A 26,439-nucleotide genomic window follows, 5' to 3' on the forward strand; every position below is an offset into this window, starting at 1 on the left:
TCCGCCAATCGCGACGCCAGCCGGGGAGCGGCCTCCGCCAGTCGCGGCGTGGCCTCCCCGGAGCCGACCAATACGAGCGGAGCGGGGGCGGGCCTGCCGGGCGCGGGGGTTGCTGGGAAGAGCAGCGGCGGAAGGCAGCGCAGCGGAGCGGAGCGGTCCGGTCGGGTCGGCGGTGGCGCAACCATGCCGGAACGCGACAGTGAGCGGAGCTGGGCAGGCGCGGGGCACCGCGGGGCTCTGGGACAGCCCGCGGGCCGGGGAGACCGCCCCTGGAGTGGGGGACTCTGGACGCGGCCCGCTTGGGGGCGGGGCTGGTGAAGGCCCAGTCGGGGCCTGGGGCGCCTAGGGAGCGGGGCGGGCCCCGGCGGGGTACAGGCACATCCCGGCCTGGCGAGAGGAACAGCCCCGCTGGGGAAGGGGCACTGCGCCAGTCTGGGGAGCCGTAGTGCTTGAGACCAGGCCGGACTGGGCCGTGAGCAGCCTGCTCCGGTGGGAGGTGCTCCCACGGCGGGGGGCTGGGGGATGAGCTTTAAGGCCCCTTCCAACCCGAACCGTTCTGTGGTGCTCTGATGTCCCGGGGTGGTGCTCCGGGGTGGCCCGCGGGAGAGCAGTGAGGTGGTGCTGGGTGAGTGCTGGGAGGCTGTTCAGCTGGCAGGGGTGGGGAGGACTGAGGAGCTGCGTGAAGCCACGCAGGCAGACTCTGAGTGCTTTCTTTTCTCCCATAGATGAACCTTTCTCCAACCCCCTGGCCCCCGATGGCCACGATGTGGACGACTCCCACTCATTCCACCAGTGAGTATCACACTGGGGCAGGCCCCTGGGGCCAAGGCTGCTTCTCCAGTAGAGGCTGGCAGTAACTGGTGCAGTGAATCCTTGGAGCTCCCCATGTCCAGCTCTGTCACCCAGGGCTGCCTCAGAAGCCATCAGGCTGCCAGAGCTGCTTGGCTGATGATGTTCTGATTTCTCTCTTCCTTGCAGGTCCAAGCTGACCAATGAAGACTTCAGAAAACTGCTCATGACCCCACGAGCTGCTCCTGCATCTGCACCACCATCCAAGTCTCGCCACCATGAGTGAGTGGGGCCTGGGTCCCAGGGCTGTAGGACAGAGTGGTGCCTGCTTTCCTCTCTGGGCTCAGTCTGCCCCTCCTCTGCCCCCTCCTCTGCCCCATCTAAGAGTCACAGAATCACAGAATCAACCATGCTGGAAAAGACCTCAGAGATCACCAAATCCAACCCATCACCTAACACCTCCTGACAATTAATCCATGGCACCAAGTGCCACATCCAGTCCCCTCTTGAACACCTCCAGGGATGGGGACTCCACCACCTCCCTGGGCAGCACATCCCAATGGCCAATCTCTCTTTCTGTGAAGAACTTTCTCCTCACTTTGAACCTGAACTTCCTCTGCACAGCTTGAGACTGTGTCCTCTTGTTCTGCCACTGCTTGCCTGGGCAAAAGAAGCTTTGTCTCTGAGTGGGCAGCCAGGGAGCTCAGCCTTGCTTTGAGCTGGGGTCCACGTGGGTGGCAGGGGCAGAACCAGGTAGGTCAGGACTGCTGGGCACAGCAGAGCTGGTCCTGGATGGCTGGAAGGTGCCAGACTTAGTTATGTGGCTGTGAAAATTATTGCTCTGACAGAGTGGAACTGGGGTGAAATGAGGCTGTGCTGGGCCCACCTGCTGTGGCTGCTGCAGCCTCTACTTCTGGTTTCTTGCCCTCTTTCCAGGATGCCCAGGGAGTACAATGAAGATGAGGATCCAGCAGCTCGCAGGAGGAAGAAGAAAAGGTAGGAGGGGGAAGTCAGGTGTCAGGATTTGACTTCACACAGCACATTCCTCCCCTGGAAGCTGCTGGGCTGCTAAAGAGGACCCTGAGTGCTTTGGGGGCTCTGGAACCAAGCAGAGTGAGAGGAGCTCGGGCTGGGTGGCTGTGACTGCTTGTGGGAGCAGATGTGGGAGGGAGGCAGCAGGACTCAGGGGAGGCTTTGCCTCTGGAAGGAGCAGCAGAGGCTCTACAGGGGTCTGGTGGAGCAGGGCAGGAGTGGGACATCTGCACTGGTGCCTGTGTCTTTGGGAGCTGTGTGCTCAGCAGGGCTGCACTGACCCCTTTGCATTGGAAGGACAAACTGAGCTCCTCTTCAGCCCCAGGGCAGCAGCTTCACCTTGGCCTGTGTCCTCCAAATGCTTAGAGAATGGCTTGGGTTGGAAGGGACCTTAGAGATTATCCAGTGCCACCTGCCTGCCATGGGCAGGGACACCTCCCACCAGCCCAGGCTGCTCAGGGCCTCATCCAGCCTGGCCTGGAACACTTCCAGGCAAGAGGCAGCCACAGCCTCCCTGGGCAGCCTGTGCCAGTGTCTCCACAGCCTCACTGCCAACAGTTCCTTCCTCATCTCCAGCCTCAGTCTCCCCTCTCCCAGCTCTAAGCCATTGTCCCTTGTCCTGGCACTCCCAGCCCTTGTCCCTCCCCAGCTCTCCTGGAGCCCCTGCAGATACTGAAATGCAGCTCTAAGGTCTCCCTGGAGCCTTCTCCAGGCTGCACAGCCCCAACTCCCTCAGCCTGTCCCCACAGGAGGTGCTCCAACCCTCTGCATACAAGGAGGTGTCCCTTAGGCAGGGACACAACATCCTTGGCTGTGTCCCGTCCTAGAGGACGTTCCTGGGGAAGGGGAGGTCTGGGGGCAGCAGGGGCAGGTCTGGGAGCAGCAGGGGCAGGTCTGGGGGCAGCAGGGGCAGGTCTGGGGGCAGCAGGGGCAGGTCTGGGGGCAGCAGGGGCAGGTCTGGGAGCAGCAGGGGCAGGTCTGGGGGCCCTGTGGCTGTCCCCTGAGGCTTTGCTCTGCTCCCCCCCCGGCAGCTACTACGCCAAGCTGCGGCAGCAGGAGATCGAACGCGAGAGGGAGCTGGCCGAGAAGTACCGGGACAGAGCCAAGGAGAGGAGGGATGGCGTCAACAAGGACTACGAGGAGACAGAACTGATCAGCACCACGGCCAACTACCGAGCCGTGGGGCCCACAGCCGAGGCGTGAGTCAGCCCCGCCCCGGCCCGCCCCGCCCCGCCCCGGGGACGGCCCCTGGCCCGCCCCTGACCTCCCTCTGTGCCCGGCAGGGACAAATCGGCGGCAGAGAAGAGGAGGCAGCTGATCCAGGAGTCCAAGTTCTTGGGTGGTGACATGGAGCACACTCACTTGGTGAAGGGGCTGGATTTTGCCCTGCTGCAGAAGGTGGGCACAGATGGCACCCTGCTGCTGCCCTGCCCCGTGGGCACCTGGGGTGCTTCAAGCGTGGGGGAGAAGCGGCAGCCATTGGCCTTCTGGGCTGCCAGTGCCCCTTGCTAGAGATGGAGAGAGAGGGAATCCTGCCCCTCTGCTCTGGGGAGACCTCATCTGCAGGGCTGTGTCCAGACATAGGCCACAAAGATGATCAGAGGGTTGGAGAACCTCTGCTGTGGGGACAGGCTGGGAGAGTTGGGGCTGTGCAGCCTGGAGAAGGTTCCAGGCAGACCTCAGAGCAGCCTTCCAGTGCCTGAAGGGGCTCCAGGAGAGCTGGGGAGGGGCTTTGGACAAGGGCTGGGAGTGCCAGGATGGAGGGGAATGGCTTTGAGGTGGCAGAGGGGAGATTGATAAGTGGAGATGAGGAAGAAGTTGTTGAGAGTGAGGGTGGGGAGATGATGGAACAGGCTGCCCAGGGCTGTGGTTGAGGCTCCATCCCTGGAGCCATTCAAGATCAGCCTGGATGTGTCCCTGTGCAGCCTGCTCTGGCTGGAGGGGTCCCTGCTGCCTGCAGGCGGGGGGTGGGACAAGGTGACCTTTGGAGGGTGCCTTCCAACCAGATGCACTCTGTGAAGCTGTGGATTTCTCTCTGGAAAGGATTGCTGGAGGGCTGGGGAGCTGCAGGAGGTGGTTCTGGTGGGCAGCAGAGGCTGGGGCTGGTCTCTGAGGGTTGGAGTTTGTTCTGTGGCCAGGTCCGAGCTGAGATTGCCAGCAAGGAGAAGGAGGAGGAAGAAATGATGGAGAAGCCCCAGAAGGAAACCAAGTGAGTAGGTGAGGACTGGGTTGTGCTGGGAGGAGCACACAGAGCAGGCATCTCCTGACAAACCCTTTCTCTTTCCCTCCAGGAAGGATGAAGATCCTGAGAACAAAATTGAGTTCAAGACTCGGCTGGGTGAGGCTCAGTGGCCATGGCTGCTCCCCACCTCCTGTGGGGCCTCCAGGGACAAAGCCTGGAGGGCTCCTGGAGGAATGAGACCCTTTAGGCACTGGAGAGGGAGAGTCTGTAGTGTAGGCATCCTAAGGGCTGGAGGAAACATGGGTGTGGGGAGATCTGCAGGTGGCCTTTCAGGAGCCAGTCAGGAAGCTGGGGACAGCTCTGAGCTGGGCCTGTTGTGACAGGACAAGAGGAGGTGGTTTGAACTGAGAAAGGGAGATTCAGAGTGCAGAGAAGGGAGAGAGGCTCTCCCCACCCTCAGTGCCAAACCTTATCCAGAGAGGTGGGAGATGCCCCATGGCTGGAACCATTGCAGGTGAGGTTTGCAGCTCTGAACACCCTTCTGTAGCTGGCTGCAGAGGGGTTGGACTGGAGGAGCTTTCAAAGTCCCAGCACAGGGGGGGGGGTTTGGAAGGGACCTTGGAGAGCATCAGCTCCAAGCAAGATCACAGCAACCTTCAGGTTGGAAAAGGTCCTTGGGGATCTGCAAGCCCAACTGCTGACCCTGCTCTGCAAGCCTCACCCCTAAACCACATCCCCAAGCACCCCCTAGGGCAAGGTGCCCTCAGCCCAGCCTGCTGCAGGGGTGGCTGTGGCCTGGTGCTGGGAGCAGCTTTGTCACAGAATCACAGAGCAGTTTGACTGGGAAGGGACCTCCAAAGGTCATCTGGTCCAAGCCCCCTGCAGGCAGCAGGGACAGGCTGCCCAGAGCACAGCTAAACCCTCCCTGAACTTCACACCCCAAAATGCACACAGCTTTCCCTGCTGCAGACAGCCCCAAGTCCAAAGCCAGCTACTGTTGGAGGAAACTGTTCCAGGGCAATTTCTTCCCTGCTCAGCATCTCCCCTCCAGGGGATGAAGTTTTGTCACCAAGCAGGCAGCCTTGGGAGCTGGCTGTTGAAGATGACACTCATCAGAACTGCAGGCCCTTGGGACTTTTGTTTCCTTGCTTGTCACATACAAAGCACCAGTCAGGAAGAGTAGTGGAAGGATTTAATGCCAAAGGAATCACCCAAGGGCTAATCTGTTCTCTTTGGCTAGCAGTTAGGATTCCTGGGTCTCACCCAGGTGGCCTGGGTTTGGCTGGAGAGCAGCCCTGGAGGAAAGGCCTTGGGGGGGCTGGGGGAGGAGAAGCTCAGCAGGAGCCAGCAGGGAGCACTTGCAGCCCAGAGAGCCAAGCAGAGCCTGGGCTGCAGCAAGAGAAGTGTGGCCAGCAGGGGAGGGAGGGGATTCTGCCCCTCTGCTCCACTCTGCTGAGACCACAGCTGGAGCTCTGGGGCCAGGTCTGGAGCCTCTGTGCCAGGAAGGATCTGGAGGTGCTGGAAGGTGTCCAGAGAAGGGCCAGGAGGATGAGCAGAGGGCTGGAGCTGCTCTGCTCTGGAGACAGACTGAGAGAGTTGGGGTTGTGCAGGCTGGAGAGGAGAAGGCTCCAGGGAGACCTTCTTGTGGCCTTGCAGTGTCTGCAGGGGGCTCCAAGAAAGCTGGGGAGGGACTTTGTAGGGTGTCAGGGAGGGATAGGACTGGGGGGGATGGAGCAAAAGTAGAAGTGGGGAGATTGAGATTGGATGTGAGGAAGAAGTTGTTCCCCATGAGGGTGGTGAGAGCCTGGCACAGGCTGCCCAGGGAGGTGGTGGCAGCCTCCTGCCTGGAGGTGTTTGCAGCCAGGCTGGATGTGGCTGTGAGCAACCTGCTGTGGTGTGAGGTGTCCCTGCCCATGGCAGGGGGGTTGGGACTGGCTGAGCCTTGAGCTCCCTTCCAGCCCTGACAATTCTGATCCTCTCCTGGTGAGGACTTTCTGTGCTGTCAGAGCAGCCTCCTGTCCAGCTCTGAGCTGCCCTGCCCCTGTCCCCAGGGCGCAACATCTACCGCATCCTGTTCAAGAGCAAGGCCTACGAGCGCAACGAGCTGTTCCTGCCGGGCAGGATGGCCTACGTGGTGGACCTGGACGACGAGTACGCGGACACCGACATCCCCACCACCCTCATCCGCAGCAAGGCCGACTGCCCCACCATGGAGGTACCCGGCGCCGCCCCCGGCGCCGCCCCCGGCGCCGCCCCCGGTGCCGCCCCTCGGGCTGCCCTGTCCCACCCAGCCCCGGCAGCTCCGCCCCCCCCGGCAGCTCCGCCCCCCCCGGCAGCTCCGCCCCCCCCGGCAGCTCCGCCCCCCCCGGCAGCTCCGCCCCCCCGGCAGCTCCGCCCCCCCCGGCAGCTCCGCCCCCCCCGGCAGCTCCGCCCCCCCCGGCAGCTCCGCCCCCCCCCGGCCTCCTGAGGCTGAGCCTCCCCGGGGTAGCACCAGGGGATGGAGGCTACAGGGAGGGACAGGGACAGGTTCTGGCTCTGCTCACTTGTGCCCTGGGATAGCACCAGGGGATGGAGGCTGCAGGGAGGGACAGGGACAGGTTCTGGCTCTGCTCACTTGTGCCCTGGGAGAGCACCAGGGGATGGAGGCTGCAGGGAGGGACAGGGACAGGTTCTGGCTCTGCTCACTTGTGCCCTGGGAGAGCACCAGGGGATGGAGGCTGCAGGGAGGGACAGGGACAGGATCTGGCTCTGCTCACTTGTGCCCTGGGATAGCACCAGGGGCAGGGGATGGATGGAGGCTGCAGGGAGGGACAGGGACAGGTTCTGCCTCTGCTCCCTTGTGCCCTGGGATAGCACCAGGGGATGGAGGCTGCAGGGAGGGACAGGGACAGGTTCTGCCTCTGCTCCCTTGTGCCCTGGGATAGCACCAGGGGATAGAGGCTGCAGGGAGGGACAGGGACAGGTTCTGCCTCTGCTCACTTGTGCCCTGGGAGAGCACCAGGGGATGGAGGCTGCAGGGAGGGACAGGGACAGGTTCTGCCTCTGCTCACTTGTGCCCTGGGAGAGCACAAGAGGCAGTGGATAGAAACTACCGCACAGGAAGTTTCACCTCCAGCATGAGGGAAAACTTCTTGACTGTAAGGGTGACAGGGCCCTGGAGCAGGCTGCCCAGAGAGGTTGTGGAGTCTTCTCTGGAGGCTTTCAAGACCCTGTGTGACCTGTGCTAGATGATGTGGTCCTGCTCTGGCAAAGGAGGTTGGACCCAAAGGACCTGGGAGTGCTGGTGGGCAGCAAGTTCTGCATGGGACAGCAATGTGCCCTGGGGGCCAAGGAGGCCAGTGGGGTCCTGGGCTGCATTCAGAGGAGTGTGGCCAGCAGAGCCAGGGAGGATCTCCTCCCCCTCTACTCTGCCCTGCTGAGACCTCACCTAGAATATTGGATCCAGCTCTGGGCTCCCCAGTTCAAGAGGGACAGGGATCTGCTGGAGAGAGTCCAAGGGGGGGCTACAAGGATGCTGAAGGGACTGCAGCACTGCCTGGGGAGGAGAGGCTGAGAGCCCTGGGGCTGTTCAGTCTGGAGAGGAGAAGGCTGAGCAGGGGTCTAATCAATGTCTATCAATAGCTGAGGCCTGGAGGTCAGGAAGGAAGGTTCAGGGACAGCCTCTGCTCACTGCACCCTGGGATAGGCCAAGGGACAATGGATGGAAACTCCAGCACAGGAGTTTCCACCTCAACAGGAGGAGGAACTTCTTCACTGTGAGGCTCCCAGAGGCCTGGAGCAGGCTGCCCAGAGGGGTTGTGGAGTCTCCTCTGGAGCCTTCCCAGCCCTGTCTGGATCTGTTCCTGTGTGCCCTGTGCTGGATTCTCTGCTCCTGCTCTGGCAGGGGGGTTGGACTGGAGTATTTCCAGAGGTCCCTTCCAACCCCTAACATGGTGTGAGCTGTGGTGCTGATGTCCTTGCAGGCTCAGACCACGCTGACCACCAACGACATCGTCATCAGCAAGCTGACCCAGATCCTCTCCTACCTCCGGCAGGGGACCCGCAACAAGAAGCTCAAGAAGAAAGACAAAGGTAGGAGCTGGAGGGAGCTGAGTGGGAGAGCTTGAAGCATAGCCTCAAGGTGTGGCTTTGAGCTGGGAGAGGGGAGATTGAGGCTGGAGGTGAGGAAGAAATTCTTGGTAGTGAGGGTGGGGAGATGCTGGCACAGGCTGCCCAGGGAGGCTGTGGCTGCCTCCTGCCTGGAGGTGTTCCAGGCCAGGCTGGATGAGGCCCTGAGCAGCCTGGGCTGGAGGGGGTTGTCCCTGCCCATGACAGGGGGTGGGAGGTGAAATGAGCTTCAAGGTCCCTTCCCACCCAGCCCATTCCATGGTTCTTTGAGAGCTATTTGGGTTTGCCCTAAGGGTGGGAGCAGGAGGTGGGGGACTCAGAGGCCAGCAGCTCCCTGTAGGTCCCCAAGCACCATGTCCTGCAGGTCCTGGTCTGTGCCTGCAGCTCTCCCAGTCGTGGGCAGGGCCCACTGTCCTTGGGGACATGTCCCCTGGTGGGGTGGGGAACAGAAAGGCTTCCTGAGGTGCCCAAGAAGAAGCCAGACCCTCCTCCAGTCCCACTGCTGGGGCCAGGGCACAGTGCAGGGTGGGAATGTGTCTCTCACTGCTCTGCTGTCCCTGCAGGGAAGCTGGATGAGAAGAAGCCTCCTGAAGCTGATATGAAGTAAGTGGCTCCTTGCTCACAGGCTGTGGGGTCACAGCTGTGACCTAAGGAACATCTTCTAGACTCAGTGCTGGGTTCAGTGCTTTGGAGAGAGCTGCCTCTTGGCACCTGTGCTTTGGAGACAAGGTCTGGGTCTGATTGTAGGCTTGAGGCAGGCAAGGGCTCTCTTGTCCTGGAGCACAAGCAGCAGGTCTGGGCTGCAGGAGAGAGCAGGAATGCAGTGATGGCTCTGCCAGATCACCACAGGATTTGCACAGCACAGAATCTCCTGGTTGGAAGAGACCTTGAGATGATTGAGTCCAACAATGACCTAACTTCTCTGTGCTGAGGAGAGGCTGAGGGGCTTGGGGCTGCTTGGCCTAGAGAAGAGGAGCCTGGGGGATACCTGATCAATGCTCAAAGGGTGGGTGGCAGGAGGATGGGGCCAGGCTCTGTTCAGTGGTGCCCAGTGCCAGCCCAAGGGGCAGTGGGCACAGGCTGGACCATCAGAAGCTCATCTGAAGATGAGGAGTTGCTTCTGTAATGGAAGGGTGCTGGAGCCCTGGAGCAGGCTGCCCACAGAGGTGGTGGAGTCTCTGGAGAGATTCCAGACCCCCCTGGATGTGTTCCTGTGTGACCCTCTCTGGGTGCCCCTGCCTGGGCAGGGGGCTGGCCTGGATGACCTCCAGAGCTCCCTTCCAGCCCCTGCCCTGCTGTGCTTCTCTGACCTCCCTGTACACAAACAGCTCTTAGATCATGTCCCTGACCTCCTCATCCAGAGGTTTTCTGACCACCTCCAGAGGTGGTGACTTCAGCAGCTCCCTGGGCAGCCTGGGCCAGTTCCTGATGACCCTTTTGGTGAAGACAGTTCGCTGGTACCCAGCCTGAACCTCCCTCGGTGCAACCTGGGGTCCCTTCCTCTCGCCCCGCGCGGGAGCCGGAGGTGCCCTCGGGGCTTGCTCGTGGTTGCTGCGTTCCTCCCTCAGCAGGCTGCAGCTGGTGGGCTCTGCTCTGCTCGGGCAGCAGCCTGGCTGCAGGCTCTGTCTCTCCTGGCAGCATCTTCGAGGACATCGGGGACTACGTGCCCTCCGCTGCCAAGGTGCCGCGGGAGAAGGAGCGGGAGCGGTACCGGGAGCGCGAGCGCGAGGAGGAGAAGAAGAGGCACAGCTACTTTGAGAAGCCCAAGGCTGACGATGAGGTGAGCCCCAGCCCCGGGCTGGCAGGCTGCTGGCGGTGCTCGGGGGTGGGCTGGAGGCCCCGGCCCTGCAGGTGCTGGGGAGCAGCCTGCATGCGGCCCTGGGCAGCCTGCTCTCGCTGGAGCTGCCCCTGCTGCCTGGGGAGGGTTGGGCAAGGCTGGCACAGGTTGCCCAGGGAGGTGCTTGGGAACTCATCCCTGGAGCTGTTCCAGGTGAGGCTGGACAGGGCTCTGGGCAAGCTGCTGTGGTGGAGGATGTCCCTGCTGGGTGCAGGGGGTTGGGACTGGGTGAGCTTCGGAGGTCCCTTCCAGCCCAGAGCATTCGGTGGTTCTAAGGTGACCTCAGAAGGTCCCTTCCACCCTGCTGCCACCTGTGACTATGCCCTTGGGGCAGTGCCGCTGTGGGGTCACCCTGGTTGTGCTCCCCTACAGGCCAGGGTTCAGCTCCTGCTGAGCTCTGTCCAGCCAGGGGCTGGGGGGGTCTGGCCCTCCAGCACAGAGGGCAGGGCCACCGCTGGGCAGCAGCTCCTTGTGCTTGCCACCAAGAGTCTCCCAGGGGAGCTGCCAGCTGTGCAGCTGCCCCCTGCCAGCTCTCAGCTCTCCTGGCTGACTTGGTGTCTCTCCCTCTTCTTTGTAGCCCACAGACATTGACAAAGGTGAGGTGGCAGGGGTGGGGGCGTGGGGGAGGATGGTGGTGGAGGAGTGTGGGTGAGGGTTTGGGGGTGAGAGTGAGGCTGGAGGAGCATGGGGGAGGGTGAAGGGGAATGGATGGGGCTGTGGGGGGAGGGTAGAGGGGTGCTGGGGAGGGTTGGAGGTGTGGTGGAGGCATGGGAGAGGCTGGAGGTCTGGCTGGGGGCCAGAGGGGGGTCTGGCTGCTGGCCTGGCTGAGCTCTGCTGTCACAGAGGTGATGTGGGGAGGGCACTGCTGCCATGAGGGTTTGGGGGTGCAGATCCTTCCCTGTCAGCAGAGCAGCTCCAGCAACCCTCTGCTGGCTGTGAGCTGGGTTGGGGTCTCCAGGGAGCAGCCCATCCCTGCCTGTTCTCAGACTGGTTTGCTGCTGCTGGCTGTGGCCCTGGCTCCTCCCTCACCTGCAGCCTGCCCTCTTCCTGTGCCCCCATGCCAGTCACTGTGTGCAGGAGGGCTCTGCCCAGCCCCAGCTGCGCTGTGGTGAGCTTCTCCTCCCCCAACCCTCCCCCTGCTGCTCTCTGCTCCAGGGCCTGGCTCAGCCAAGGAGCTCATCAAGTCCATCAACGAGAAGTTTGCTGGAGCTGCTGGCTGGGAAGGACCAGAGGCATATCCTTTACTGTCCCCCAGCCTGGGACAGGCTTCCCCTGCCCAAGCAGGGCCATGTGCTTGTCCATCCTTCCTTCCCTGGGGGTGGCTCTCCTGTGGCAGACCAATGCCAGCCAGACCTTGCTACTCCTGCACCGGACGGGAGCTCTGTGGCCTCCTGCTCGCTGGTGGTAAGGCAGGAGGTGGCTCAGGCCTCAGCTGCAAGGCCACCTGGTGGAGCTTTCCTTGACCAGTGCCACCCTGAAGAAGCCAGAAGACAAGAAGCAGCTGGGGGACTTCTTTGGCATGTCCAACAGCTACGCCGAGTGCTACCCTGCCACGTAAGGAAGCTGCCAGCGGCTGGGCTGGGGGCAGGGGGCACGAGGGGCTGCTGGGCTGTGCCTGCCAGGGCTTGGGCAGCATCCCCCTTACTCCCTGGGAGGAGCAGGCCTGGTCTTGCCTGGGCTTCCACTGCTGTTAAAGTGCTCCCCAGGGCCCTGGCTCTGGCAGACCTTGGCCTTTCCTGCTGGCAGTGACCACCTGGCTCTGCTGCCCCAGGGTGCCAGGAGAGGTGGAGGTGGGTGGGAGCCTGCTGGGTGCCCTGTGATTGATGTCCTCAAGCTGTGGCTGCAGCGTGGTTCCTTGGCAGAAGAGCTTGTGGTGCAGAGCCACCTGAGGAGCTTTTGGGTGCCCCTGTGGCACAGCTCACCTGCAGGGGCTGCAGCTGCAGGGGCTGCTCTGAGGGCCAGGAGCTGAGGTCTCACTCTGAGGCCTCTAGAGATGGCTCCAGGGTCCTGATCCATGCCCTGTGGACCCACTCCTGATCTTTTCTTTGCTGGCCAGGATGGATGACATGGCTGTGGACAGCGATGAAGAGGTGGACTACAGCAAGATGGACCAGGTGTGGTGTCAGCAGCACAGCAGGCAGAGAGGAACCCATGGCAGAGGAGCAGAGGGGTTGAGTGCCCCAGGGTTGGGTGTTGAGGGATTGCTGCTCTGCTGTGTGCCTGCCTCTGAGTGGCATCTGTGGTCTAGGGAGCAAATGGGGTGCTGGGAGTTGAGCAGGAGGTGCTGGGCATGTGTCCTGATCCGTCTGAGCTCCCTGCCCACTGAATCTCCTGCCTGGGGCTCTTCTGCTATGGAGACAGAGAGAGCTGGAGAGGAGAAGGCTCCCAGGAGACCTTCTTGTGGCCTTCCAGTATCTGCAGGGGGCTACAAGAAAGCTGGGAAGGGACTTTTTAGGGTGTCAGGGAGTGATAGGACTGAGGGGATGGATCCATGCTAGAGGAGGGGAGAGTTAGATTGGATATCAGGAAGTTCCCCATGAGGGTGGTGAGACACTGGCACAGGTTGCCCAGGGAGGTGGTGGCAGCCTCATCCCTGGAGGTTTTGAAAGCCAGGCTGGGTGTGCCTGTGAGCAACCTGCTGTAGTGGCAGGTTGGGGTTTGGGGGCAGGTTGGGGGTTCCAAACCGCCCCCTGCCATGGTGGGGTTTGGAACTGGATGGTCCTTGAGGTCCCTTCCAACCATGACAGTTCTATGACTCTATGATCCTGGAGCCAAGGCCACTCTGGGCACACAAGGCCATTGAACTGGGGCTGGTGGAGGTCTTGCCTGGGTCCCTGGGGCTGCGTTAGAAGCCCTGGGCAGCGTCAGCTGAGGAGCTGCTCTGAGTCCTCCTTCCTCTGCAGGGCAACAAGAAAGGGCCCCTGGGGCGCTGGGACTTCGACACGCAAGAGGAGTACAGCGAGTACATGAACAACAAAGAGGCTCTGCCCAAGTGAGTGCAGCCCTGGGGAGGGCTGGGCGAGGAGCCCACAGCACCAGGAGGACCTGGAGCTGCTGGAGAGGGGCCAGAGGAGGCCACCAAGATGAGCAGAGCCTGGAGAGCCTCCCCTGTGGGCACAGGCTGGGAGAGTTGGGGCTGTTCAGCCTGGAGAAGAGAAGGCTCCAGGGAGACCTCAGAGCAGCCTTCCAGTGCCTGAAGGGCTCCAGGAGAGCTGGGGAGGGACTTTGGACAAGGGCTGGGAGTGCCAGGACCAGGGACAATGGCTTTGAGCTGGGAGAGGGCAGATTTGGGTTGGACATCAGGAGGAAGTTCTGCACAGTGAGGCTGGGGAGAGCCTGGCACAGGTTGCCCAGGGAGGCTGTGGCTGCCTCCTGCCTGGAGGTGTTCCAGGCCAGGCTGGATGAGGCCCTGAGCAGCCTGGGCTGGTGGGAGGTGTCCCTGCCCATGGCAGGGGCTTGGAGCTGGGTGATCTTGAAGGTCCCTTCCAGCCCAGCCCATGCTGTGGTTCTGGGTGGGGATGGCCAAAGCTGGGGCCTGAGGGAGTTCAAGGCAAAGTGGAGGCTCCCTGTGCCCGGTGGCTCCTCGAGCTCTGTCTCCTTCCCCAGGGCAGCCTTCCAGTACGGGATCAAGATGTCAGAGGGACGCAAAACGCGGCGCTTCAAGGAGACCAACGACAAGGCCGAGCTGGACCGGCAGTGGAAGAAGATCAGCGCGGTGAGGGCACAGCAGCGGCCGGCGGCCGGGGGGCGGGGAGGAGGAGCGGCCGGCGGCGGCCCCGGGGGCGGGGAGGAGGAGCGGCCGGCGGCGGCCCCGGGGGCGGGGAGGAGGAGCGGCCGGCGGCGGCCCCGGGGGCGGGGAGGAGGAGCGGCCGGCGGCGGCCCCGGGGCCGGGGAGGAGGAGCGGCCGGCGGCGGCCCCGGGGCCGGGGAGGAGGAGCGGCCGGCGGCGGCCCCGGGGCCGGGGAGGAGGAGCGGCCGGCGGCGGCCCCGGGGCCGGGGAGGAGGAGCGGCCGGCGGCGGCCCCGGGGGCGGGGAGGAGGAGCGGCCGGCGGCGGCCCCGGGGCGGGGAGGAGGAGCGGCCGGCGGCCCCGGGGCCGGGGAGGAGGAGCGGCCGGCGGCCCGGGCAGTCCAGCACAGCCCCTACCACCTCCTGCCCTTTGCTGCTCTGGTCTGGGCTCCCTCCACCTCCTGCCCTTTGCTGCCCTGGTCTGGGCTCCCTCCGCCTCCTGCCCTTTGCTGCCCTGGGCTCTGCTGCTGTGCTGTGCAGTGGGGAAGGTTCTCCAGAAGCTGTTAAATATCTGGGGGCTCCAGGCCTGTGGCAGCATCTGGAGCTGCTTTTGGAGCTCTGGAAGCCATCCTGCTGCTGGAGGCTTTCTGCTCCAGGCTCTGCAGCAGATGTGTCTGTTCAAAAAGGACAGCTCAGGGCCATCCAGAGGGGGGGTTGGAGGGGACAGGGCATGTGTGGTGGCTCCCTCTGCTCTAACTGCCAGAGCTGGGGCCTGTCCTGGCAGGGTGAGCTGGCAGGAGCATCCCAACAGTATGGGATAGGCATGGGGAAGGTGAGAAGGGCCTTTGGTGGCTAGAGGAAAGGGGGAACAGACCAAGCTTCTCCTGACTTGGGGCTCACCTCAGCTTGCTCTGGGCTGGGCACAGCTCTCCCCAGCTGTATCTTGCCCGCTGTGGGCAGCAGCTGCCCTGAGACTGAAGGGGACTTTGTGCTTTCTCTGCAGATCATCGAGAAGAGGAAGAAGCTGGAGGCTGATGGGTGAGTGAAGCTTCTGCTCCTGGGCCTGGCTGTCCCCTGCCACCTCACACAGGGGCTGCAGCTGGGCAGAGACCTCCCCAAGGGGTCTGGGCATGGAAGGGGAGCAGAGAACGTTTGGGTTCAGGGCAGCTCTGCCCTGGGCCAGGGGTGGGTGCTGGGCTGGGAGCAGACACTTGCAGCTCTTCCTTGACCCAAGGAGCTCATGGGGACCCCTTAACCATTCTGTGGGGTGAATCTGTGGCTCTTTATGCTGTGCCCTGGGTGGGAGGGGGATGGAGCTGCCTGCCATCTGTCCTCACCACCCTCCTGCCTCTCTGTCTCCTCCAGGGTGGAGGTGAAGCGTCCCAAGTACTGAAGCCTGCAGCATCTCCTGCAGCTCCTGGCTCGCTGGGTGCTGTCCTCCTGGAGCTTGCTGGTTTGCTCTCCCTGTCCACACTTTTCTGCTCTGGGCTGGGCCAGCTGTGTCCCCTGCCAGCCTTGTGCTGTGGGGCTGTGCTGAGCCCCCACTCCCCTCCCTGCTGTATAAATGTTTTAGCTGTAATAAAAGTGAATAAACTCTGCATGAGGCTCTGGGTGTGGGGCTAGGGACCAGGCATGGGCTGGGGTCAGGGCAGCAGGGGGCCCATTAGGCCCTCACAGGGCCAGCCCCAGCTGAGGCTGTTTACTGGGGGAGCCTTCTGGGGTGGGGGACAGGCACCTCCTGCCCAGCCCTGGGCAGAATTAGCAAACAAGGCTGGTTGAGGGAAATACCCAAGCTGAGCAGCTCCTGCCTCAGTCTGTGGGGAAAAAAGGGGACCCCTGTGTGGGGACAGCCTGAAGGAAGGGACAGCAGGAGTGGGCCCCAGTGGTGCTTCACACCTCTGTTGGTGACAGGGGCTGGAGGCACCTTCAGCAAAGTTGCTGTTGACACCAAGCTGTGTGGTGCAGTTGATGTGCTGAAGGGAAGAGATGGCAGCAGAGGCATCTGGACAGGCTGGAGAGGTGAACCCATGAGGTTCTACATGGCCATGGTCCTGCAACTGGGCTGGGGCAACTCCTGGGAGCAATCCAGCCTGGGGATGAAGGGCTGGAGAGCAGCCCTGGGGAGAAGGACTTGGGGGTGCAAAGCTGACACTGCCAGCCCAGCCCTAGCCTGGGCTGATCCCCAGCAGGGGCAGGGAGGGGATTCTGCCCCTCTGCTGTGCTCTGCTGAGACCTCCCCTGCAGTGCTGGGGCAGCTCTGAAGTCCTCAGCACAGACAGGGACCTGGTGGAGCAGGGCCAGAGGAGGCCACAGCAATGCTGGCAGGGCTGGAAGCCCTCTGCTGTGAGGCCAGGCTGAGAGGGTTGGGGTTGTGCAGCCTGGAGAAGGCAAGGCTCCAGGGGCCCCTCCTGGGGGCCTTGCAGTGTTTAAAGGGCCTAGAAGAAAGCTGGGGAGGGTCTCTTCTCAGGAAGTGTAGTGACAGGACAAGGAGTGATGGTTTGAAACTGAAAGAGGGAGATACATGTTAGAAGGAAAAAATTGTGCACTGGGAAGGTGCTGAGACCCTGGTCCAGGCTCCTCAGAACTATTCCAGGTGAGGTTGTTTGGAGCTCTGAGCATCCTGCTCTCGTTGCAGCTGTCCCTGCTGGCTGCAGGGGGGTGGACTGGATGAGCTTTAAGGTTGTTTCCATCCCAGCCTATCCCATGAGATGCCTGCCCTGCGGCGGGGGCTGGGGGAGAGGTGGGAGCAGTACTCATCCCTGCCAGCACCGGGGAGTGCTCAGCCCCAGGGTGCACGGCCAGAGGAAGGAGATGGAGCAGCCCCTCTGGACCCAGACAGGGACCTTGCTGGTGGCCCTGTGCCGGACCTTAAGCTGCTCTGCCAGTGCCAGGCTGCTCGCTGGCAGCCCCCCGTGCTGGGAGGGAGGAGGCATCGGTGTTCCCGTGGGGTAATGTCAGGAGCTCGTGTGGGCTCCCGCGTGTGGAAAACCAGGAGGAAAGAAATGAGGGGGCAAGGACGAGCCCCGGGGACCGTTTTGGGGCCGGTGGGAACCGGTGGGAATCGCAAATCAGGGTGCGAGGGGCTCGAAGAGCCGCGACGCCCCCGCCGCGACGGAGCCGCCAGGGGGCGCCGGGCGGGGGCGGGACTATGAGTGCGGAGGCGTGGCCATGCAAATAATACGTGCATATTGAAATTAGGGGGCGGGGTCACGCGGAGCGAGCATGGCTGCCATGGCGGCGGCGGAGGAGGTGAGCACGCGTGGGGGCAGCGCGGCCCCGCCGCTCCCCCCGGCCCCGCTCCCACCGGCCCCGCTCCCACCGGCCCCATTCTTCTCCAGGAATCCTCGGAACCAGCGACGAGGGAGCCCCGGGTTCGCGACACCCCCGAGGACATCTGCTTCGAGGCTACGGCCAACGCCATCGCCCTGCACCCAGCCCGCCCGCTGCTGGCAGCGGGGGACGTGGACGGCGATGTTTACCTGTGAGTGGGGCCGGGATTGGGAGGGGAGGGGGGTGTCCCGGGTGTGGGACCCCCCCCGGGCACCGCCCGCCGGGGCTCCCCATCCCCCCGGGTGAGGCTGACCTGGAGCCGGCAGGTACTCGTACTCCTGCACCGAGGGGGAGAACCGGCAGCTCTGGTCGTCGGGGCATCACCTCAAGTCGTGCCGGGACGTAGCCTTCTCGCAGGACGGGCAGAGTGAGTGTGGGGAGCGTGGGGTGGCACCGGGGCGCGGCGGGGGACAACGGGGCTGGGGGTGCTGAGGCTCCTCTCCAGAGCTTTTCACCGTCTCCAAGGACAAGTCCATCCATCTCCTGACGGTGGAGGAGGGACGGCTGGAAACGCGCTTCCCCAAGGCCCACAGGTAGGTCTAGGGTGGGGACTTGTCCCTGGCACTCACCGGTGGGCCAGAGGCCCCTTCCCTCCCCCGGGGAGGCAGAACGTTGTCCTCCAGGCTCTGGAGGTGGTGACTGCGAGAGTTCCGGTGTGGGGCTGGGGTCTCCACAGCTCGGCCCTCAACTGCGTGCTGCCCATCGACCCCCACGTCTTTGCCACGGGCGATGACAACGGGGGGCTGAAGGTGTGGGACCTGCGGAAGGGAGACGCCATCCTGGAAGCCCAGCAGCAGGAGGAGTACATCAGCGCCATGGCTGTGGATGGCACCGGGAAGATCCTGCTGACCGCCAGGTACCGGCGGCTCCGTGGCACTGGGGGCAGCTCCCCTGAGCCCTCTTTAGGGCTTGGGGAAGTGTCCTGCACCATTCTTCCCCCTTCGTGACGCGCCCCTTCCGCCTTCCACAGCGGTGACGGCACCCTGGGCGTCTTCAACGTGAAGAGGAGACGCTTTGAGCTGCTCTCGGAGCCCCAGAACGGGGACCTGACCTCTGTGGTGCTGCTGAAGGTGAGTGGCAGGCCCTGCCCCAGCTGCCTCTCGGGGCCCGGGGCTTCCTGCCCTGCCTCACTGTGCCGCACGCCGCCCAGCGGGGCAGGAAGGTGGCCTGTGGCTCCAGCGAGGGCACCATCTACCTCTTCAACTGGGATGGCTTCGGGGCCGCCAGCGACCGCTTCGCGCTCAGGGCCGAGTCCGTGGACTGCATGGTGCCCATCACGGACAGCATCGTCTGCGTGGGCTCCCTGGATGGAGTCATCAGGTCAGGGCCACGGGGTGAGATGGGGAGGGCCTGGGATGAGATCTGCCTGGGTTATGCGCAAGGTGTGGGGGAATGGTGCCCAGCTTCAACAAGGCCAGTTGCAAGGTCCTGCACCAGGGCTGGGGGCAACCCCAGGTAGCAATAAAGGGCTGGAGAGCAGCCCTGGGGAGAAGGACTTGGGGGTGCTGGAGGTGAGCCAGCAGTGGGTGTTTGCCAGCCCAGCCCTGAGCTGATCCCCAGCAGTGTGGGCAGCAGGGGCAGGGAGGGCATTTTGCCCCTCTGCTATGCTCTGCTGAGACCTCCCCTGCAGTGCTGGGGCAGCTCTGGAGGCCTCAGCACAGACAAGGACCTGGTAGAGCAGGGACAGAAGCCACAGCAATGCTGGCAGGGCTGGAAGTGAAGCCAGGCTGAGAGAGTTGGGCTTGTTCAGTCCAGGATAAAGAAGGCTCCAGGGAGACCTTCTGGTGGCCTTGCAGTGCTTAGAGAGGGCCTAGAGGAAAGCTGGGGAGGGACTTAGCAGGGAGTGTAGTGGTAGGACAAGGGATGATGGTTTGAAACTAAAACCGGCCTCCTGCTGGCCTTTTCAGTGCTTCCAGGGGCCGAGCAGGAAGCTGGGGACAGAGTTTTCAGCAGGGTGGGCCAAGGGGGGATGGTTTGAACTCATGAGGGGGACTTAGACTGGAGAGAAGGGAGAAATGGTTGACACTGAGGGTGGGGAGAGCCTGGCCCGGGCTGCCCGGAGAGGTGGGAGCTGCCCCGTGGCTGGCACCACGGCAGGTCAGGCTGTCTGTGGCTCCGAGCAGCCTGCTCTGGTCCCAGCTGTCCCTGCTGAGAGAGCTTTAAGGTCCCTTCCAGCTCAGTCTCCGGTCGGACGCCGGAGCAGCTGTGCTGCCCTTGTCCCGTCGCAGGGCGGTGAACGTGCTGCCGAACCGTGTGCTGGGCTGCGTGGGGCAGCACCTGGGCGAGCCCATCGAGCAGCTGGCGGTGGCGCCGGGCGGGCAGCTCCTGGCCAGCTGCGCCCACGACCAGAAGGTGAAGTTTTGGGACGTCTCGGCCCTGGGGGGGATGGTGGTGGACGACTACCGCAAGAAGAAGAAGAAGGGGGTCCCGCTGCGGGCCCTCAGTGGCAAGGCGGTGGGCAGCGGCGAGGACTTCTTCGCCGATCTGCGGGATGAGGCCGAGCCGGAGGCGGCTGCGGGCAGCGACAGCGACGACAGCGACTGAGGGAGCGGCGCCCGGCCGCGACCTTCCCTCAGAGCGCAGCTTCCGGGGTGGGGCTCTGCTCCGCGGGCCAGAGCCTGATTGGGCAGCGCTGGCACCAGCCCCGGAGCCTGACTGGCTGCTGGCGCTGCCACTCCGGGGGCGCAGGCGGCTGCTTAAAGGAACAGGACAGCCCCGGGGGCAGCGCCTGTGGGGCGCCCGCGAGGGAGCCTTGGGGTGGCCCCGGGAAGCGGGGGAGGTTGGGGTGACCCAGCCCAGGGTAGGGGGTCCCTGACATGGGAGGGACGTGTGGGGAGGGGCGGGAGGTTGGGGGTCAAAGGAGTGAGGATTTGGTTTGAGGGTCCTTGGGGAGAGGAGCGGGGCGGGGGTGGGGTGGGATGTGACTGAGGGGTGCTGGCATGGGGGGCTTCAGGGCCACTCCTCTGGTATGGGGATTTGGCCGAAGGGCCCTAGGGAGTGGCTGTGGGGTGTGACTGAGGGGCTCTGGTATTGGGGGGGGGGCGGTGTCAGGGGTGGGAGAACATGGCCAGGGACTGTAGTGGAGGAGGGGGGGGGAGGGGGTCCGGGGCTCACCTCTGGGAAGGAGATACTGGGGATCACTGGTGAGAGACTGGGGGGGGGGGGGTCTTAGGTGTCCAGAGGTGGGAGGATGCAGCTGTGGGGTCTATTTGGGGGTGTTGGAGTCATGGCTGAGGGTCCCTGGTGTGGTGGGGGCAGGGGGGTATCCAGGGGTGGGGGGAATGACTTAGGGGGACAGGGGTCTCTGGTGGAAGGGTTTGGGACAGGGGTGGGAGGTGTCATGAGTGAGGATCCCTGATGGATGGGGGGGGGGGGGGGGGGGGAGGGGCTTTGATAGGGGATTGGGGATCCCTGGTACCCCAGGGTGGGGGTTGGCCCTCGCTGGGGTTTGCTGGTGCATTTGGGGGGGCCTGGGAAGGGGTGAGGGGCAGGGGTTTCTTGGAGGAGGGTGGGTATGCCATGGGGGGGCCTGGCCTGGGCAATCAGGTCCATCCCTTTCCTGGAGGCCTCCCTGGCCCCCACTGCCCATTAAAAACTTGTTCATTAATTAGCCATCGGCTCTACTGCAAATAAACCCAGTGCCTTTCACTTCCCAGTGCCTCTTGCCCGTGGTTTGGCACCCCTGGCACACGGTGCTGGGGGACACAGGGTTGGCAGTGCAGAGGGCACCCTGTGCCTGGCTGTCCTGACCTGCAGCCGGTGTTAGAAGGGACCTGGGCTGGGACAGGGACAGCCAGTGTGGCCAGGGGCAGAGCTGCAGGCACTGACTGCACCCTCCTGCACAGGGTGCTTGGCCGCCTCAGGAAGCTGCAGGCAGCGTAGATGAGGGCAGGGAACCAGCACCACCTTCCCCTGCCAGGAAGGGAACATCTGCACCCTGGCAGTGCCCTGGCCCATCACCTGGAGGCAGTGCCCTGCGCTGGAGAGCCAGATGTGCCCAGTGCCTGGAATGCTGGAACCAGCTCTGGAGTCCTCAGACAGGGACCTGCTGGAGCAGGGCCAGAGGAGGCCACAGCAATGCTGGCAGGGCTGGAAGCCCTCTGCTGTGAGGCCAGGCTGGGAGAGTTGGGGTTCAGCCTGGAGAGGAGAAGGCTCCAGAGAGACCATCTGGTGGCCTTGCAGTGGCCCAAGGGGTTGAGCAGAAAGCTGGGGAGAGTTTGGAGCAGGGCCTGTGGTGACAGGACAAGGGGAAATGCTTTAGAACTCTGAGAGGGAGACTCAGACTGGAGAGAAGGGAGAAATGTTTGACACTGAGGGTGGGGAGAGCCTGGGCCAGGCTGCCCAGAGGTGGAGCTGCCCCATCTCTGGCACCACTGCAGGTCAGGTTGGCTGGGGCTCTGAGCAGCCTGCTCCAGCTGGAGACGTCCCTGCTGGCTGCAGGGGTTGGACTGGATGAGCTCTGAAGGTCCCTTCCAACCAAACTATTCTGTGATTTGATGCTGTCCAGCTGAGGCACTGGGTGCAGCAGGGAGGTCACCACCAGCACCCAGCTCCCATCCATGCCCAGATACCAGACCCTGCTCCCTGCCCTTCCCTCACAGCCCAGCCCTGAGGGGCATCAGCAGGGGTCGAGAAGGATGCGGGCACAAGACGCCACGAGCAGGCTGGTGCTTGCCAGGCTACTTTAATACCAAATGAACAGGGTGGACCTCCTAGTCCTGAGTCATGGACCCCAGGGCTGCTTCCCCACAGCCTCCCAGTGCCCACAGGGCCTCCCCCAGCTCCACCACACCGTGGAGCATCCTCCATCCCCGCCCCACGGGTGGCCTCCTGCACCTTTCAGGCTGTTCCTCAGGAACCAGGCATGCCAGTGGAGGGGAGATGAGCCCCTGGTGAGCTCAGGCAGCCTCTGATGTCCCTTCCACCTCCCCAGCCAATGCTGCCACTGTCTCCAGCAGCTGCTGCCTCTCCTGAGACCTCCACCAGGCCTCCACTGTAGCACAGCAACTGCTCTGCCAAGCACCAACCGGGAGCTGCCCCTCCAACACCCAACCGGGAGCTGCTCCAACACCCAACTGGGAGCTGCCCCTCCAGGAGCCAACCAGGAGCTGCTCCATCAACAACCGGGAGCTGCCCCTCCAACACCCAACCGGGAGCTGCCCCTCCGGGAGCTGCCCCTCTGGGAGCCAACCAGGAGCTGCTCCAAGACCCAACCGGGAGCTGCCCCTCTGGGAGCCAACCGGGAGCTGCTCCAAGACCCAACTGGGAGCTGCCCCTCCAACAACCAACCGGGAGCTGCCCCTCTGGGAGCCAACCAGGAGCTGCTCCAACACCCAACCGGGAGCTGCCCCTCCGGGAGCCAACCGGGAGCTGCTCCAACACCCAACCGGGAGCTGCCCCTCCGGGAGCCAACCGGGAGCCGCTCCATCAACAACCGGGAGCTGCCCCTCCGGGAACCAACCGGGAGCTGCTCCAACACCCAACTGGGAGCTGCCCCTCCGGGAGCCAACTGGGAGCTGCTCCATCAACAACTGGGAGCTGCCCCTCCGGGAACCAACCGGGAGCTGCTCCAACACCCAACCGGGAGCTGCCCCTCCAGGAGCCAACCGGGAGCTGCTCCAACACCCAACCGGGAGCTGCCCCTCCAGGAGCCAACCGGGAGCCGCTCCATCAACAACCGGGAGCTGCCCCTCCAAGAACCAACCGGGAGCTGCTCCTCCAACAACCAACTGGGAGCTTCTCCATCACCAACTGGGAGCTGCTCCTCCAAGAACCAGCTGGGAGCTGCTCCATCAACAACCGGGAGCTGCCCCTCCAAGAACCAGCTGGGAGCTTCTCCATCACCAACCGGGAGCTGCCCCTCCAAGAACCAACTGGGAGCTTCTCCATCACCAACCGGGAGCTGCCCCTCCAAGAACCAGCTGGGAGCTTCTCCATCACCAACTGGGAGCTGCCCCTCCAAGAACCAGCTGGGAGCTTCTCCATCACCAACCGGGAGCTGCTCCATCAACAACTGGGAGCTGCCCCTCCAAGAACCAACTGGGAGCTTCTCCATCACCAACTGGGAGCTGCTCCATCAACAACCGGGAGCTGCCCCTCCAAGAACCAACTGGGAGCTGCTCCTCCCAAGGACCAAGTGGGAGCTGCTCCACCTGGGAACGTGAAGCTACATCCCCAAAAACCAGAACTGGCCCCAAGAGCTGGCTGGGCACAGGGCAGGTGTGCCAAGGCAGGTGTGCCAGGGCAGGCCAGCAGCCCTGCCCTCCAGGGGCAGCTCTCCAAGGAAAGCCAATGGAAGTCAAAGCCGAACAGGAGCAGGAGCCCAGCAGGGCTGTGGGCGGTGCTGGTGGCTGGGGCTCAAGGTGTGCTTCAGGCAGAGGCTGCCTACATCAGCCGGCGCCCTGCAAGGAGAGGAAGCTGTCAGGTGGGCAGCAGCAGCACCCCAAACCCCTCCCCTCCTGCTTCCAACCAGAGATGCCCCTTGGAGCCCAGAGCCACTGGGCACAGGGCTGGTGGGGAGGTGACGGTGCCCGGCAGGCAGGGCCCCACCAGCTCCGGAAGCACCACAACTTCACCCTCCCACTCCCAGAGCCCGGGAGGGGCAGGGGGGCTGGCACCAACCCCCAGGGAGGACTCACCCAGCGTCTGGAGAAGGTGCAGTGCCACAGCGGCCTTGGCCTGCTCGTGCCCGCTGGTGCCAGGCCTGTCCTGCCACACCCGCACGAAGCCACTGAAGGACAAGGGGCAGCCTGGGATGGCTGCCTGGCACCAGAACCGCAGCCACCCGCTGGGGGTGGCCTGCACACGCTTGGTGAAGAACACAGGGGTGCCCAGGCGCCGCCTCTGGCACAAGGTGTTCAGCTGGGCCAGGGCATCAGAGGGCACCAGAGACCGGGACACCGCTGGGCACTTGGCCTCCTGCTCCTGCCTGGCTGCTGGGCTCTGCTCACACAACAGCAGCTTCTGCTTCAGGTCACTCTTCAGCCAGTCCACCTTCACCTTCTCCTCCGTGCCCACCAGCCTCCAATTCCCTAGGGCACACCAGCATTGCCTGGCGGGAGCTGGCAGTGCACCAGCCCCCACTCAGCCCACACCTCGCTCTGCGCTGTCCCCCAGCAGCTGGCCCAGTGCCTCCACGGCTGGTGAGGCCCCAGGGCGGGTAGGACCCTCACCCACAGCATGCAAACTGCTGGGGTCCTTCCCCTGCCTCCACAGCCACCCCACAGCAGCAGGGCAGCTGCTTTTCCACCTCCTTTCACTACCAGGATGGGCTCAGGGCTGCTGAGCTCAGGGGGCTTTAGGGACAGCTGTGAAGACGGCAAAGCCAAAAGCTTTTCAGCTGGGGCAGAAGCAACTACAGAGCAGGACTCTGGAGGCCCTGCTCACACATCTGGGCATCAGAGGGTGCTCTGAGGGGTAAGGCACAGCCATCAGAAGGGTTTTACCACTTGGCCAAAGCTCAGGATGCCCTGGGCTGGTCCTAGTGATGCTCCTACTTGGAGCAGGCAGCTGCCTGAGGGCCTCCAGCAACCCCTCTGACAACTCCCTGCAACTAGGTCTTCACAAGGACTGCTGGGGAGCAGCACCAGGAAGATGAGCTGCCTCCCACAGGACACAGGCAGGGGACAAGGCTGAAGCCACCTGGCAGCTGAGCCTGGAAGTGTGATCCTGGGAGGCACCAGGAAAACTGCTTGAGAGTCCAGCCCAGAGCCACAGAGCTGCTGCAGGCAGTGGAACATCTCCCTGTGAGGCCAGGCTGAGGGAGCTGGGGCTTGGAGCTTGCCCTCATTGCTGGGGATCAAGATGTGCAGGGCTGGAGCCAGGCTCTGCTCAGGGATGTCCAAGGACAGCACAAGGGGCACTGGGGGCAAGCTGGAGCAGAGGAGGGAACAGGAGGGAAAACTTTGTCCCTGTGAGTGTGACATAGCCTGGAGCAGGCTGCCCAGAGAGGATGCGGAGCCTCCTTCTCTGGAGACATCCATGACCTGCCTGGATGTGCTCTGTGTGCCCTGCCCTGGGTGCTCCTGCTCTGGCAGGGGGATTTTGGGCTGAACGATGCCTCAAGGTCCTTTCAAACCCCTACTGCTCTGTGCTCACCCCAAGCAGCACCCACAGCATTCCAAGCCTCCCCTTCCCTTACCTTCCACGAGGGTCTTCTTGGCCATGGCGGCGGCGTGGTGCGAGCTGTAGCGGAGCAGCGCCAGCTGGCAGCGCTGCTGGTAGGGGCTGGGGTAGAGGGCGACGTCCAGCAAGCCCTGGGTGAGGCCGCGCAGCGACGCCTCCAGCTGGGGGTGCCGCAGCGCGGGGGCCAGGCCGTCGAGGCTGAGCTGGCACTTCTCGGTGCTGCGGCACACCAGGATGGCGCAGCCCCGGCGCACCTCGCGGTTGTGCAGGGCGGCGATGGCCTGGCTGGCGCCGTGCCGCGAGCTGTAGCGGGCGTAGGCGAAGCCGCGGTTGAGGCCGCTGAAGGTCATCATCAGGCGGAACTCGTAGAGCGTGCCCACGCTCTGGAAGAGGGGGATCAGCTCGTGCTCGTACATGTCCTGCGGCAGCCTCCCGATGAACACCTCGGAGCCGGCGCACGGCGGGCTGCCCACCCAGCCTGCCGGGGCGAGAACGAAGACCCCGGCTCAGCCCCGTGCCCGCCGGGCGAGCCCAGCCCCCCCCGGCCCCGAGGCTCTCCAGACCTACCTGGCGGGGGGCCCCCGTAGCGCCGCTGACCATTGATCTGCACCAGGGTGATGCCAGTTGCCTTGGCCCAGGCCAGCAGGGCCACCTTGTTGTCGTGGTTGACAGCGCTGGGCCCCAGCTGAGGGGGAAGATGGGCACAGGGTGGGTTGGGTTGGAAGGGACCTTAAAGATCACCTAATTCCAGCCCAATGGAGTGGCTTGTGGTCCCGGCAAAGACAGTTTCCAGCCTACCAGCTGGGGACATCTCAACCCCAGGAAGCAGCTGGAGACAGTCAAGGAATGGACTGGGTTGGAAGGGAACTTAAAGGTCATCCAGTTCCGACGCAGTGATGTTGGTGCCTGTCTGGGCAAAGAGGGTTTCCAGCCTCCCAGCTGGGGACAGCCCAACTCCATGAGGCAGCTGCACCATCCAGTCAGTGGAGGAGGAAATGCTGAACGCCTGCACCCTCAGGAACCTCTCAGCACTGCACGCCTAAGGACCAAGGACCACCCACGCTGCCTGCTGTCCCCAGCCTGCTCCACAGGGCTCAAGCCAGCAACTTCAGCAGACCTCAAGGACCCCAGCAGCTCCTCCATGGACACCTGCAAGGCCTCTGAAAGCACCTGGTCGGTGCTGCAAGAGGGGTCTGGAGCATAGAACCAAGTGACCCAGCACGGCACCGCATGCCAGGCAGGCTGGCAACTATCTTCCGCCGGCATCACCTGAAGGCTCAGATTCTGAGAGCATCAAGGAGGGTCAGCACCA

General features: G+C 63.6%; 3 protein-coding genes across 3 annotated transcripts; 2 read left to right on the plus strand and 1 right to left on the minus strand.

Moving 5' to 3' along the window:
- Positions 1 to 135: 135 nt before the first annotated feature.
- Positions 136 to 15,271, plus strand: IK (IK cytokine). The gene is made up of 20 exons (XM_054168493.1): positions 136 to 199; positions 726 to 792; positions 979 to 1,071; positions 1,726 to 1,785; positions 2,853 to 3,020; positions 3,105 to 3,219; positions 3,960 to 4,030; positions 4,113 to 4,159; positions 6,055 to 6,218; positions 7,966 to 8,074; positions 8,674 to 8,713; positions 9,749 to 9,890; positions 10,525 to 10,543; positions 11,103 to 11,180; positions 11,420 to 11,501; positions 12,004 to 12,061; positions 12,851 to 12,939; positions 13,554 to 13,662; positions 14,677 to 14,711; positions 15,039 to 15,271. Exons 1-20 carry the CDS (start codon positions 184 to 186, stop codon positions 15,064 to 15,066), a joined length of 1,590 nt encoding a protein of 529 aa, XP_054024468.1. The 5' UTR covers positions 136 to 183; the 3' UTR covers positions 15,067 to 15,271.
- A 1,624-nt stretch (positions 15,272 to 16,895) lies between these two features.
- WDR55 (WD repeat domain 55) lies at positions 16,896 to 19,573 on the plus strand. Its single transcript, XM_054168632.1, has 8 exons — positions 16,896 to 16,922; positions 17,012 to 17,154; positions 17,270 to 17,370; positions 17,449 to 17,536; positions 17,680 to 17,859; positions 17,974 to 18,073; positions 18,154 to 18,323; positions 19,232 to 19,573. Exons 1-8 carry the CDS (start codon positions 16,896 to 16,898, stop codon positions 19,545 to 19,547), a joined length of 1,125 nt encoding a protein of 374 aa, XP_054024607.1. The 3' UTR covers positions 19,548 to 19,573.
- Positions 19,574 to 23,387: 3,814 nt separating this feature from the next.
- DND1 (DND microRNA-mediated repression inhibitor 1) lies at positions 23,388 to 26,359 on the minus strand. Its single transcript, XM_054168633.1, has 5 exons — positions 26,355 to 26,359; positions 25,695 to 25,801; positions 25,144 to 25,605; positions 23,579 to 24,034; positions 23,388 to 23,404 (listed from the first exon to the last, which is right to left on the minus strand). Exons 1-5 carry the CDS (start codon positions 26,357 to 26,359, stop codon positions 23,388 to 23,390), a joined length of 1,047 nt encoding a protein of 348 aa, XP_054024608.1.
- Between the last annotated feature and the right edge of the window lie 80 nt (positions 26,360 to 26,439).

This window comes from Dryobates pubescens, chromosome 16 (assembly GCF_014839835.1).
Source record: "Dryobates pubescens isolate bDryPub1 chromosome 16, bDryPub1.pri, whole genome shotgun sequence".
Classification (NCBI taxonomy): Eukaryota; Metazoa; Chordata; class Aves; order Piciformes; family Picidae; genus Dryobates; species Dryobates pubescens.

Bases quoted from the DNA above. Each gene is read 5' to 3' on its own strand.
- IK (XM_054168493.1), top strand. The intron at 793-978 runs GTGAGTATCACA...TCTTCCTTGCAG, and splicing joins GACTCCCACTCATTCCACCA to GTCCAAGCTGACCAATGAAG. The intron at 14,712-15,038 runs GTGAGTGAAGCT...TGTCTCCTCCAG, and splicing joins AAGAAGCTGGAGGCTGATGG to GGTGGAGGTGAAGCGTCCCA.
- WDR55 (XM_054168632.1), top strand. From the start codon at position 16,896: ATGGCTGCCATGGCGGCGGCGGAGGAG. The intron at 16,923-17,011 runs GTGAGCACGCGT...ATTCTTCTCCAG, and splicing joins CCATGGCGGCGGCGGAGGAG to GAATCCTCGGAACCAGCGAC. The intron at 17,860-17,973 runs GTACCGGCGGCT...CGCCTTCCACAG, and splicing joins AAGATCCTGCTGACCGCCAG to CGGTGACGGCACCCTGGGCG.
- DND1 (XM_054168633.1), bottom strand. The intron at 25,606-25,694 runs GTAGGTCTGGAG...TCGCCCCGGCAG, and splicing joins CTACGGGGGCCCCCCGCCAG to GCTGGGTGGGCAGCCCGCCG. The intron at 24,035-25,143 runs GTAAGGGAAGGG...GGTGTGCCCTAG, and splicing joins CAAGAAGACCCTCGTGGAAG to GGAATTGGAGGCTGGTGGGC.